At 49.0% G+C, this 14,145-nt stretch overlaps 1 protein-coding gene across 4 annotated transcripts in view; it reads left to right on the top strand.

Moving 5' to 3' along the window:
• The window catches only part of USP4 (ubiquitin specific peptidase 4), a 49,722-nt gene that overhangs the window by 30,616 nt on the left and 4,961 nt on the right, over positions 1-14,145 (top strand). For all 4 annotated transcript variants that reach the window (XM_027583890.2, XM_027583888.2, XM_027583891.1 and 1 more), the window contains 10 exons: positions 340-513; positions 2,172-2,330; positions 3,231-3,455; positions 4,423-4,506; positions 5,440-5,534; positions 8,051-8,242; positions 8,905-8,993; positions 11,962-12,189; positions 13,686-13,756; positions 14,024-14,142. In XM_027583890.2, the coding sequence (XP_027439691.1) occupies positions 340-513; positions 2,172-2,330; positions 3,231-3,455; positions 4,423-4,506; positions 5,440-5,534; positions 8,051-8,242; positions 8,905-8,993; positions 11,962-12,189; positions 13,686-13,756; positions 14,024-14,142 (1,436 nt within the window). The remainder of the gene's footprint in view (positions 1-339; positions 514-2,171; positions 2,331-3,230; positions 3,456-4,422; positions 4,507-5,439; positions 5,535-8,050; positions 8,243-8,904; positions 8,994-11,961; positions 12,190-13,685; positions 13,757-14,023; positions 14,143-14,145) is intronic.

Below are 14,145 nucleotides of genomic sequence, written 5' to 3'. Positions count from 1 at the left end.
AAAATAATGATGTTAAAAATTATCATCTTTCATTGAATAGAAAATTATTCTGTCAAGCACTTGAGGTATGCAGCTTTTGCCCTCAGATAGTTATTCAGAGACAGTTCTTAGACAATGAGTGTGAGCCCCAAGACCATGTCCTTGGGAAGTTAGCTGCAAGGCAGGCCACCAGCTTGGGCTTCTGGGAGGCTGTGCCTTACAGTTGTGAGCCTTGTAGAGAATCTCCTGAGAACTTCATTTTGTTGGGAGTTGACCCTCAGTGGCCCTTAATAACTTGGTTTATCTTTATCTCTGTGTGGTTGCCAGAGGGGTGTGAGCTCTGATCGTGTTCTCTTTCAGTGCTTGAGCAACACTGCACCACTGACTGACTACTTTCTCAAAGATGAATATGAGGCTGAAATCAACAGAGATAACCCTCTGGGAATGAAAGGGGAAATTGCAGAAGCCTATGCAGAGCTCATTAAACAGATGTGGTCTGGAAGGGACTCTCACGTGGCACCTCGCATGTTCAAAGTAGGTTGCTATATATACTTCCTTTTTTCCCCATTTTGGGGAGAGTGATTTAGTGTTATTCCAGTTGCATTTGGGGTTAAGATGAGATTAAAAGCCCCACACGATGAGACCCTCCTTTTCTGTTGTTCAGTCATGCAGCACACGGTTACTCTAAGTGACCTCAGCCCCTGCCTCTGGGCTGGGGATACTTCAGAAGTCGTTTGTGAGCTGGTTGCTCAGAATGCTGTATTCTGTGGTGCCAGTCTTGAAGGAGGAAACATCTTAAGCCAGACTATAACAATTCAGTTTAATTTCCAGTATTATCTGAAGGGTATTCCCAGGTTCTCTGAGCCTGGAACCTATACACACTGTGAACCCCCTAAGTCAGAAATTGGGTTGATATTCCTGGAATGTGGTGTGAAAGTCAGTTCTCACTTGGATCCCTCAGCTAGGAAGATTGGGTGAACGGCAGTGGGCTCTTGGAGCAACTTGGGCTTTCCCTTGCCTTAAATGTTTTTTCCTGTTGAGGGGAAGGACCTTGCCTTCATATTTTGAAATCAGAGACCCTATTTAGCCTGCACCAGTGGAGTTTAAGGAGCCTTCATGAAGCACATGGTAGAAAAAGATAGGCTTATTTTTTATTCAAAGGGTTGGAGGGTAGTAGCAACTTGGCTCAGTGAGAAAATTTAAATGGTTTATCAAAATTGAAAACTAATTCTTTTTACCCCTGTGGTCACATTAATCCATGGGAAATACATGTAAATTACTGTTCCCATACCATGAAGTCAGAAAGAGACTGGAATCAGGTGATGGCGCATTAAGCTCAAACTCATGTAAATGAACAATTGGCAGACCGTATTTAGGGATATTAGGGATAGTGCAGAGTTTCCTTGATGGTGGACACTTTTTCTCTGCACTGTCTGGTATGGCAGTCACTAGCCATTGAAATGTGGTTAGTATGAACAAGGAACTGAATTTTTTTATTGTATTTAATTTTAATTTAAATAGTCACATGTTGTCAGTGGCTATGGTATTAGGCAACACAGGTGGAGAGCATTGATTGCCTAACTTTAGGATTCATTAGAACCTCTGGAGGGGCCTGTTAAACACAGACTACTGGACCTATACCCAGAGTTTCTGATTCTGTAGGTCCAGGTTGGGCCCAAGAATGTGCATTCCTGACAAGCTCCCTCCCAGGTGTTGCTGGTGGTGCTAATTGGGGACCATGCTCTTGAGGATCATGGATGCAGAGCAATACAAGGCAGACAGTTATTTAAGGATAGGAGGGCTGTTAGGTACAGGAGGATTCCTCTGGCTAATGCAGATAGCATTTGTAAAGTTCTCGTGGAGACTCTGAACCAAAGAAGGAGTAAGAGGGGGATTCGTGTCGGTACTTGCAAGGTGTTGGCCACTCAGGATGCCACCCTTCACTCTTCTTTTAGGGTGGTGGCCCAGGTGCCAGGTCTACTATTGTCCTGGCTTTTGATCTGAGCCCTCTCTCTGGCGAGAACTACTGGCCTCCTTTAAGCCTTGAGGAATTAATTGGGCCCCTCGGCCAGATGGTGTTCTCCCTTACTGTCCCAGCTGACCCTGCAAAATTATTTTTGATGGCAAGTTCCCATCTGACTTCACTGGTTCTTTAAATCTTATGCCTTCTAATGTGATTGCTTTTGTTGTAGACCCAAGTTGGACGTTTTGCCCCTCAGTTTTCTGGCTACCAGCAACAAGACTCTCAGGAGCTGTTAGCCTTTCTTCTAGACGGATTGCACGAAGATCTGAACCGAGTAAAGAAGAAACCCTACCTGGAGCTGAAGGATGCCAATGGGCGGCCAGATGCGGTATGATATTGAAGATTTTTGAACAATCGCATTTCATAGAAGTTGCCTCCTACTGAGAGTTGCAGGGACATTCTTTGAGTCTTTGAGTATTGATGCCAGGACCCTGGTTGCCCTTTGCTGTTGATGACGTGGACGCGGGCTCTGGTAGAGAAATGCATTCCGGGTGAGAAAGAGGCGAACTCTAGTTACTCCTAATTCTCCTGCTTGGGCTTCTTTAAGTTAATGTCAGTTTGTGTAGTATAATTCCATTGCTGAACCAGAGACTAGGGCAGCCTGAAAACTAAAGTGCCTGTAGTATGGGCCTTGGGATTATTACCCACCTCCTTAAAGTACATATAGGATTATTAAAATAGTTTGTTATTAACATTATTAAGGCACTGATTTTTTTGCCTCGATTTTCTGATCTAATGAAAGGGAATTTGGTATTTAAGTTACCCTATCACATTGGGCTTAATCATATGAAAACTTTAAAGTAGTATTTATATTTTGAAGGAAAAACGATGAGTTAGCTGAATTAGCTGAACTATAGTATAAATTAAAACCTCACTGAAGGGACTTTGGATCATTGAACACCTTACAGGAGGCAGTCCTTGCCCTAGTCAGGTCCATTTGCCCCCAGTGCTGTCAGGGCTGTCTGTCTCCCATCAGAGGACACAGACGCCTGTATGCCTCATGATCCTACATGAAGGCTTCGTTAAGTGTGGGATTGGGCATAGGGCTGGCATGTGGTTGTGAGAATGGTATGCTGAGAGCAGTCCAAGCCCTGGCTGGCCTGGAGCAAGTTCTTTGCTGCAGAGACTGCCTCACGGTCCAGCTCAGATTCTGTTGTGGATCATTCTGGATGAAGGGGTAAACAACTTGGGTGGGTTGAGAATGTCTTGTTTATCTTTCTCCTTCCAGGTGGTGGCAAAGGAAGCCTGGGAGAATCACAGGTTAAGGAATGACTCTGTGATTGTGGACACGTTCCATGGCCTCTTCAAATCTACTTTGGTTTGCCCAGAATGTGCTAAGGTTTCTGTGACCTTTGACCCATTTTGCTATCTAACTCTCCCACTGCCCCTGAAGAAAGATAGAGTTATGGAGGTCTTTCTGGTTCCTGCTGACCCTCGCTGCAGACCTACCCAGGTAAGAGGATCTGCACCCTCACAGCACCCCTCACTGTGGGACTCTGAGCGTGGCTTCCTCTACCAGCTGCCTCTGAATCCCTGAGGCGCTTGCCTGAGTGTGCGCCCTCTGCCTCCGTCAGACCTTTGTGTAATCCTATATCTCTCAGGGAAGATTGTGAGGTCCTCTGGCCTTCTCTGTCACTTTTTTCCCCCTGCTCCATTCATTCAGCTAAGGTAACATGACTGATCTGCTGAGTGGTCCTAGCATCTGAATGCTGGGAGGCAGCAGGAGGGTACTTCCTGGTCAGTCAGCCAGGAGAGTCTGCTAGAACAGAAGGCTAGATGGATGGCATGGCCAGCGGGTCTTAGTGTCCCGCCCTGCTGCTGGCTCACCGGATGACTTGTACTGCTTTGTCTTCTGGCTTTGGTTTCTTCACCTCTTACAGATGCCATCACATGGCATTCTGTAGAATTTTCAGCCATTCCTTCAAGGAAGTAGTGGATGACTGTCAAAAGTGAGGAGTGAGACAAAGCAGTATTGAGGAGGGAGGGGCACCTGGGTGGCTCAGTCATTAAGTGTCTGCCTTCGGCTCAGGTCATGATCCCATGGTCCTGGGATCAAGTCCCGCATGGGGCTCCCTGTTCCACGGGAGGCCTGCTTCTCCCTCTCCCACTCCCCCTGCTTGTGTTCCCTCTCTCGCTATGTCTCTCTCTGTCAAATAAATAAAAATCTTAAAAAAAAAAAAAAAAAGGCAGTATTGAGGAGGGAAAGAGATGGCCAGCTTCTGTGCTGCTGCCCAAATAGAGAGGCGGGTGCCGAGGCAGAGGACTTGCTGTTTGCTCTTCTGACCACTCCTCTGGGCCCTGACCTCATGCACACTGTTCCTGGGAGGTCATCTCTGCCCTCTGTGATGCCTGCTCCTCCCAGCTCGTCTCCTACCCTTTGCTGAGCACCCTTGTCACCCCTCCCGTCTCTCTCTTTGCAGTACCGTGTGGTGGTGCCGCTGATGGGGGCCGTGTCTGACCTGTGCGAGGCACTCTCCAGGCTGTCCGGTGTTGCTGCGGAAAACGTAAGGCGGGGCGGTCAGTGGCACGCAGCCTCCTGGGGCCGCTTCATAGTCCTTGGGAGTGTATTTTCAAACTTGTAGCCATTTTTAAGGGGTAGTTCTAATTGGCCAACACAAACATGCTTATATGTGGATGCCTTGGACCTGCTGACCTCCTGGCCCTCGCTCACTGTGCACTGCACACTGCGGCTGAGACTGTTCCTTCAGCCACGGGGAGCACTCTGTCTTCTGTTGATGGCCTACTAGCCACGGTCGGAGGGCCAGGAGTAGGGCTCTGCTCTCAGCTTTCCTGTCTCTTCCCTCATGACCTTTTCTGTAGTATGAGAAGCTGGAAGTTCTTCCCTACACTAAACCCTGTATGTCTGGAGTGACATTATGATGTTGTTAATGGAAATCCTTATTCAAAAGCAACTCCCCTCGCTGGGCTTTCTGCTGAGGCCCTGTGTGGAGGTGGGGAAAGTGAAGATCCCTCTCCCCATCCTCCAGTATGCTCCGAGTCCGTCCCCGGTCCTAGCACTGGTCAGTGCCCTTGCTCAGCCCCACTCCCCTTGTACTCCTGCTGCTCTCAGGCAGTTGTGTATTTGGGGTTTGGTGTGATCAGCTATGTGCTGAGGATGGTTTCGAGACTCTTGGCCCTGGGGGACACCGCAGAGGTTTCTGGATGACTACCAGTCTCTGGTCAGCACTCGCTCCCCACCATTCCTGCCACTTGAGGGCAGATCCCATTATAAACCTCCGGACAGATGTTACCAGCGTGTTTTCTGCTGGTGGCAGTCATGCTGTTCTCTCTTGGGCCGTGGCCCCTGAGCTCTGGGGCTGGTGGCATGGTGGTCTCTCTGGAGGCCACATGTGGCAGCACATCGTTTTCATTTGCTCCTGGGTTGTATGTAGAGGCTCTTAACCATCTGTAATCTTTATGTTACTGTTGATTCTTAGATGGTGGTCACAGATGTATATAATCACCGGTTCCACAAAATTTTCCAAATGGATGAAGGTTTAAACCACATCATGCCTCGGGATGACATTTTTGTGTGAGTACTCAGTAGTTTCTGCTGCAGGGTCAAAGGAAACATTCTAGAGGCTTTGCCTTCTAGGTGTCTCCAGAGCAGAAGATCTGGTACTCAGTGCTCAGGTGGATTTGCCCTGACTCTTGGGTGCAAGGGATGGGTGTTCAGAGAACTGTGGGCAGCCATCAGTGCTAAGCACCTCCTGGCACTTCAGAGCTAGACATTCCAGATAATTCTCTTCAGCACGGACATAGCCTTTTCTCAACAGTCACTACCTTTTAAGAAGGCCTATTTAGTGGTTCTGCAGATGGACTTGCTGCCAGAAATGCCTTTCTCAAGAAGAGTTAGAGCTGTGCAAGGGGCCACGGGAAGATGAAAGAAGGGATGTGGTACAGGCAGTGGCTCCTTGGGCAGGTGCCATCTCAGGAGTGACAAGGAGGTTTGATGGAAACAGCCTTTTTCTGTTCCAACAGTCTGTAAGCTCTGAGACCTAGTCTTCTCATCTGTGTGGGGATAGTACACCCCCAGCTCCACTGGCCCCCTTGGCCCCTCCCAGGTCCCCTTACTTCAAGGCCCTGTACCTGTGTGTGTGTCCCTCTCCCAAGTGGGGTGGAGTGGAATGTGAGCTTGCCTGCGTGCTCTGACAGCCGTTTGCTCGGGGAAGCTTGAATGTAGACCACACCCATGCTCTTTGTCCCTCATTCCCTCTCACTGGAAACTTGACTCTGCTGAGAAAGGTTTTTAGGATTTGTTTTGGTTTGTGTTTTGGTTGAGGAATGCAGTGCACCAAGGAGGATTTTTCCTTCCCTTTTAAGTTTTTGGGGCTGTGACTTCTAGATTACTCTAAAAGGAGTACTTCTTGACCACATCCAAGATCCTGGTTCTGTTCACACTTTCTCAGGCTGCCTCTCCACTCACAGCCATCTTCGCTCACTTTACAAACGAAGGGCACCAGGGCTCATGCTGGGATTCAGGCTAAGGCTGTCCATTTCTGATCCCAAGTCCTGAACAGTGTCTCCCCTCAATTCTGGAAACTAATGTTTGCAAACACCAGAGCTTAGAGGAGCTGGGGCATTGCTGTGTGGGGAACCTGGCAAACCACCACCAACAAAGGAATTTGTGGAGGCCTGAGTGCCAACCATAAAGAAACAAATTGTTTTAAAGATGAATTGGTAATTGTCATGAAAACACACTAGTACTGCTAGTATTTTTTGAGCATGTGGAGCGCTGTGCTGCTGAGTAACTGATTTCTCACCACTGCCCTCTAAGGTGGGTAATCCCATTGTTCACTGAGTAAGCAGCGTCAGAGGGGAGCATGTGGCCCTGTTACAGCAGCCAGAAAGTGACAGTGACAGGCCTGGTATTGCGGCCAGCCTCACTCCTCTAAGACCTGGTTCTTGACCCTAATGCTGGACCATAGGGCCTTTACCCAGCACATCTTGGACATTTTTGTGAGTTTTTCTTAGAACTCCTTCCTGCACATACTTCATTTAGGATCGTTTGCCAGGCATCTTGGGGAGGGTTTTGTGTGTGTTTGTTTAGTTTTCAAAAATTGAATCAGTAAGTTTGTGTCTCCCCCTATAGGAAGAGGGAAAGACTTCAGTCGGTTGCCAGCAATTTTGGTAACATCTGTTCCAGGATAAAACATCTATAAATCTCCTCAATCCCATGTATTCACTAAGTAAGACACATTTTTCAAAATCATTGATTTGTATTTAGCATTTTCTTTGGTTATCTCTAATTTTTAAAAAATTAAATATTCTTTAATTTCAATGTTTTTGAACAAAGATGGCAGTTAGTTTTATAAATTTGCTTCCTCATTTGAAATAAAGAATCTTTGCCTAATATTTTAGGTATACATTCTTGTATGATATTTGGTTTTATTGAAGGTCAGGGCATGTAGGAATACCTTTTTATTTTTTTTTTTTAAGATTTATTTATTATTTATTTTGAGAGAGTGAGAATGAGAGAGAGAGAGAGTACATGAGAGGGGGGAGGGTTAGAGGGAGAAGCAGGTTCCTCGCTGAGCAGGGAGCCCGATGCAGGACTCGATCCCGGGACTCCAGGATCATGACCTGAGCCGAAGGCAGTCGCTTAACCAACTGAGCCACCCAGGCGCCCTAGGAATACCTTTTTAAAAGTTGAGCTTCTTGGTTACAGAAGATGAACTTGGTGGCCAGCCCCCCCCCCCCCCCCGCCCCCTGCCTCCCGTGCCTCTATATCTGTGGTGATGGTCTGGATGATGGCTGTCATCTGTGTTGAGTTCCATTTGAAGGACCACAGAGTTGAGGCCATGGTTGGGTGAAAGAGAATCACATTAGCCCCAAGTCCTGGGTTGTGTATCACGTTTTGTTGACAGTGACCCTTGGGATTGCTGACCCAGCTTCTAGAATCATCTTGGAAATGGTTTATCCGCCTTTTATGCTGAGGTATGGTTTGTCCCAGCAACCACAGTCCTGGCCACCATGTAGCTGCAGCTCAGATCTCTGCTGCTCGTAGTGACCTGCTGCTGAAGGTGCCCTCTTTTGTGATTGACACAGGTACGAGGTCTGCGGCACCTCCGATGATGGCTCTGAATGTGTCACGCTTCCAGTCTACTTCAGGGAAAGGAAGTCCAGGCCATCGAGCACTTCCTCCGGGGCTGTGCTGTACGGGCAGCCACTGTTGGTTTCTGTTGCCAAGCACAAGCTAACCCTCGAGTCTTTGTACCAGGCTGTTTGTGAGCGTATCAGGTTGGTGGCAGGAATGCGTTTTGCTTGCAACCTAAAATCGCGACGAGCCCAGTCTCAGTAGTGCCTCCCCCCGACTCCCCCCCCCCCCCCCCCAGTGCTTGTATTGGTCCTGGGTGCTCAGTCCTATGAAAATGCAGTTGGGCCGGCCCCCGGGAGGGCCGGGACAGGTGCTGTGGGGATAGGGCATCTGGCACCCCTTAAGCGCCATGACACTGAGCACCTCAGCTTCTTCTGTGGTCCCTGGAAGCGTGTCTGTCACACTTGTCAGTCACTGGGTTTGGGCCGTCTAGTGCTTTGATGTCAGTTTGTGTTTGAATATAGTTTCCAAAGTACTCCCCTATCATTTTGAAGTTGGTGATTAATGTTACTGAGAAATATTTCTTTCAATGATGGTGCCACGTGACATTTGTAGAAGACTTGAAACAGGCATTCATAGCAGACTCAGAGCCTTCAGTGACTTGGTACTTAAAACATCTTATCTTTTGGGTTCCTCTCAGTTTCTTAAAGTATTGAGTCATCATGTGATTTTAAAGCCCTTTATTTACCTGAATTGCTTTGTGAATAGCGGTATGTCAGCTGTGAGCCACATTTAGCTGAGTCGTGGAGAAAAACAGGTAAATGTTATGGCTAACAAATAATTCCTTTTCTTTCTTTTTTCCCAGCCGCTATATAAAACAGCCTTTGCCTGAGGAGTCTGGCAGCTCGCCCTTGGAGCCGGGGGCCTGCAATGGCTCCAGGGGCGGCTGTGAAGGTGAGTGCTCACCACACTATGGGCTGTGACTGACCAAATCCCTCCTGACCTCCCTCTTCTTCCAAAGGTGTTGTACACACGGGAGAGGGAGGCTGGAAGACTGGGTGGAGGCTCTGGCTGGAGAGCAGACCTGGGAGCCCCGTTGCACCCACTGCATGCTGTCCCAACGTCGGCGCCTCGTGGAATCTTCTGAGATGTGTAGGCTGGCTTTCACCTCAGGCAGAGTTAGCCTGACAGGACTGAGTGACTTATCCCTGGGGGGGACATTGTGAGGCAAAGTCAGTTGATTCTGGTCCGTTGGGATGGGTAGAGTGGGTGCTCAGCCAGCCCTTGACTGCCTCCATGACCTGGCTTCCGTCTGCAGAGCTGTCATGTTGGCCCTTACCCGTCCCTCTGGTGTGGCACTGCCTCTGGGAAGGACAGGAGTCCTGGCCAGCCAGCCAGAGGGCAGAGACAGTTTCTCTTGAGTGTTTCTTTCCTTCTTCCCGGGAAGCTACACTTCCTGACTCTAGATAGTTCCCACTGCGGAAGTGACGAGAGCCACAGTGTGCAAAGTGGTAGGCGAGGCTGGTTGCGGGAAACCCGGAACTTTCGCCGTCCTCCTGTGGCCACATGCTCACAAGCTCATCCCTGACTGGGGGGCTGTGTCTGACCTGCATTATGGTTGTCACCCTTCTTTTGGGGGCCTAGGTGACTTAGTGGGTTTATCACTATAAAACCATAAATGTTCTCCAAGTTAGTGCCTTAAATTTTCAGTTGCAAATCCAAATGCTCAGATGATACCTACATCTTGGAAAGTGAGAGTTGGTATTAGAAATAATGCCCACAAGCCTCTGTCCTCATGGGATATTGCAAATTATGAGTCTTTTAGGTTGAGTGTTTAGTATAGTCCGAATGTTATTCTTGCCCAGACTATGATGTTCTCCCACTGGGGATAAAGAGGAAGGTGTTTTGTGCACAAGCCTCACACACAGAGATGGCAGGGTAGGCACTGCGGTCTCCGAGCAGACACGGGGTGACCCGTGGGCTCTCGGCGCTCTGGCAGTTAAAGCACTGTGATTCCTAGCTTGAAGTGTGGGGTCGACTTCAACAAGTCGCCTCATTCCTCTGAACCTTGGTTCACCCATCTGCAGAATGGGATGATCACATCTGCTTCACAGAGTTGAGATTACAATTTAATGAAATAATGTGGGTTAAAGTCCCTGGCACATAATGGACGCTCAATTAATAATCACACCATGTAAGTATTTGCTGTTGTTATAGTTAGCCTTGCTTTTTAGACATTCCATCTGTCAGTCTCCTGTTCGGCCTTCTTTTTGAATCCTTTAACGGAGTCTTGGTGCATAGACTTCGAACTCCATTTAATGTTGAAATACTTCGGACGTCTTTACTGCCATGGCTCCTTGTCAGGCCTGTGGTGGCTGTCTCCTGCTGATGCTCTGAGTGACCTGGGGTAGGTGCTGTCAGTGGACTCTGCTTTCTTTCCTCATCCTGTGGTATCCACTCCTGCATTAGCAGAAGCTTCCTGAGATTGTCCGAGGAGCTGGCAGCCAGTGGCACAGCCAGGAAACAGTTTTTATAGTTCCAGGGCTCTGTGTGTTCACTGAGTGGGGCTGAAGCAGGCTCTGGCTGTGTCCCTCTCAGAGAGGTAGCAGGTAGGTCAGGGTTTCACTTGCTGGGCTGGGAGCGGGGCAGGCTCCCCCGGGGGTCAAAGGGGCAGTGGGGCTGTCTCAGGGGCCAAGTGAGCTGGTCAGAAAAGGATTGTCCGTGAGGGCCGGGCTGGCTGCTGGAGGCCAGCTGGCTGGTTGGGAATGGTGCCGATGGGGGTCCAGGTCACACCCTCATCCCTGGCTGTGCTGTTCCTGTGGCTTGAGCGGAAACTGCTGGGTTGTCCTGGGCCTGACTTCCTTCATTCCCTAGGAACACTCCCAAGGCAGACTGTCTTTGAAAAAGAGGATTCTTAGGTGGGAACGTTCTCTTTTCCTCAGAGGTTCCATGTCTACTGCTATTTCCCGAGTATATCAACTTCATATTGTAAATGCTTTCTTCTCCTCTTTTGGAGTTGTCCCATCTTTGTTGAAATTACTTACCCAATACCCTGACTTTCCCCTTTTCCCAACAACAAAAAGTGCGATGACTATGTTTATGGGTCATTTCACTGCAGCCACATATACCAGTTCTCTGGAAATACCTGGGAAATTTACTCATCAGCGCATGTCTCTAGAATGACTGTTAAAACTCTTGAGGGGCGCCTGGCTGGCTCAGTCAGAAGAGCATTCGACTCTTGATCTCAGGATCTTGAGTTCAGGCCCCATGCTGGGTGTAGAGATTACTAAAAAAAAAAAACAAACTTAAAAAAAAATTTTTGAAACTCAGCAATCTCAAATGAATAACGAGGAAAAAAAAGATAGGGGGGCCCTGTCTGCTGTGTCACCGGGACCCAGCCTGGCACCTGCACCTGGGAGACATTCACCGACGACTTGGTGAAGGGACAGTCAGCATGTTTCTTGTAGAGTAACTGAAGGCTTTTGCTTAGTATTTGTGATCATAGTAGTATTTTTTAAATTGACTTTTAAATTGCATTTCTTAACCCTTTGGCCCTTTTCTCTCTGTGGGTTCAGATGACAAAGTTGAAAGAGTCAGAGGATGTGGGGTGAAGCCCAGTAAAGTACCAAGTGTGGAGGGGCCCCCATTAGGACACGTGGGCCTGCTGACTCACCTTGTGAACTTTGGGGGCCTCCATGAGCTTCCCTGGGCCTGCGCTTTCTCATCTCACGTTAGCAGGGCCCCTCTGCGTGTCTCACCGGCTTGTGGTGAGGGTGAATTCGGGTGCCTTGTAAAGGGCTAGATGGAGTTTCACATACACGGGACAAAATGTGGGAGGAAGCACCAGAGTTAGGTATGAAGTAAAATTTTTAACGTTGAAGTAGTGGCCGGCTATATACACTGGTTTTTGTTTGTGTGCCAGGAGAAGACGAAGAAGAAATGGAGCATCAGGAAGAAGGCAAAGAGCAGCTTTCAGAAATAGAAGGCAGTGGGGAGGATGAGCTGGGTGGTGACCATGGTGAGACCACCCAAAAGAAGGTCAAAGGCCAGCCCTGCCGGAAAAGGCTTTTTACCTTCAGCCTTGTGAACTCCTATGGAACAGCTGACATCAATTCCCTTGCAACTGATGGAAAACTACTTAAACTCAACTGTGAGCACTTTCTTTGACCTTTCAGACTGGGCTTGGGGGGTAGGGGGGCTTAGACTCCGTCTGAAAATCCTGTTTGCACTCAGTACTCACTGTGCTGGGCTCTCACCTTGTCCCTGTAGCTCCACGAACAGACGCTTGTGTGGGCCTTGGCTTAAAGCTCCCTACAGACTGTTCCCGAGGACACCTGGGTGGCTCAGTCAGTTAAGCGGCTGTCTTAGGCTCAGGTCATGATCCCAGGGTCCTGGGATGGAGCCCCGCATCGGGCTTCCTGCTCGGTGGGAAGCCTGCTTCTCCCTCCTCCACTCCCCCTGCTCGTGTTCCCTCTCTTGCTGTGTCTCTCTCTGTCAAATAAATAAACAAAATCTTAAAAAAAAAAAAAAAAAACAAATTAAGGGAAGAAAACTCCCTTAACCTTAAAAAAAAAAAAAAGACTGTTCACGAGACCTGAGCCCCTGCCCCCAGCCATCTTGTCAGGCTTGTCTCTCTGGTCCTCTCCCGCCACCGCCGCCACCACCCTCGGGGCCTCTGCGCTGGCTTGGTAACGTCTCGTGCCTCCTGCGTGGCGGCATTTCCCCGGAGTCCTCTCGCTTATGAGATTACGTGGCTGTTTCTTTCGCTCCATAAGACTACTCCTGACGTGTGACCCATTTAGATGATGGTCACGGGTTTCATGGGCTGTTAGCTGGAGCTGGTAACGGGGGCTGCCAAGGGCACGGAAGAGGCATCCGCGCAGGACGCGTGTCGTGTGGAGAGGACGGAGAAGACCCCTGCCTGGAGGCATTTCTGTGTCTCCTTCACCGGAAAAGAAATTAGCTTCCTTTTGCTCCCTTTCTTTTTTGTTAGATCTCCTTAAAAATGTGTGTTCATACCAGCTTTATTGAGGCGTTTTCGGGTCTCTCCATCTCTCTCCCTGTCTCTGCAGCTCCGTCCTCTCGCACGGCCTCCTCCTCTTGTCAGTGCCTTGCAAACTCTAGCCACCTCCTCGAACTCCAGTCTTTAGCTCCCTACCTCCGTCTGCCCTCTCTGCCACGCCGTGGCCTGGCAAGTGCCTCCAGGCAGTAAGCCGGGCATCCAGCGCCTGGTGTAGGCATCACCTTGTTTGTTTTCCTTCTCTTGGGGATCGCACTCTTCCTCTGCCCAGTACGCATCGTCTCAAAACAGTCTTTCATTATTCCGTCAGGTTTTCTTAAGAGGTAAGGTGAGAGGGCAGATCTGGTCGCTGTTACTTCATCTTGACCTCTCTCTTTCAGTATCCTATATAGTTAGCGCCTCTGGAACTTACTGTGGCTTTGAGGAAATCTTTGCCAAAGGATTTGGGGGTCCAGGCGTTCAGAGTTGGCTGGCTCAGGGCCGCGCATTGCTCTTGCTGTGGCTGCTGATGGGGGAGCAGGAGTTGATGGTGCAGGCTGAGTGTCTTCTTCTCGCTCCCATCACCTGAAGGGCCTTTCCTTATGCTGGCTGTTAGTAATGAGTGACGCTTTGGTCTTCCTCCGCAGCTCGATCCACACTGGCCATCGATTGGGACAGTGAGACCCGGAGCCTTTATTATGATGAGCAGGAGTCTGAGGTAGGTAACTCCGGATTCTGGGTCGGGGCGGGGAGCGCTGGGTGTTCTGCTCTGGCTGTGTATTTGGGTTACCCTCGGACCAGTTCCCCAGCAATATAACAAATTCTGTGTCAGACTAAGAATGGAAAGCACTTAAAGATTTTGTCATTATATGGTCAGAGGCTTCAGATAGTACGTTATATTCTTGGCATGGGAGCTTGCGAGGTTGTGGTTTCACCTGGTAAGAACTCATTTCCCTGCCAGAAGTCAGCACATTCTTCCCCACAGGCCTATGAGAAGCACGTGAGCATGTTGCAGCCTCAGAAGAAGAAGAAGACCGCTGTGGCCCTGAGAGACTGCATCGAACTTTTCACCACCATGGAGACTCTTGGGGAGCACGACCCCTGGTA

This window comes from Zalophus californianus, chromosome 1 (assembly GCF_009762305.2).
Source record: "Zalophus californianus isolate mZalCal1 chromosome 1, mZalCal1.pri.v2, whole genome shotgun sequence".
NCBI classification, from domain to species: Eukaryota; Metazoa; Chordata; class Mammalia; order Carnivora; family Otariidae; genus Zalophus; species Zalophus californianus.
Note: the sequence above shows the minus strand (reverse complement) of the source record. Positions and strands in the feature narration are given on the sequence as shown.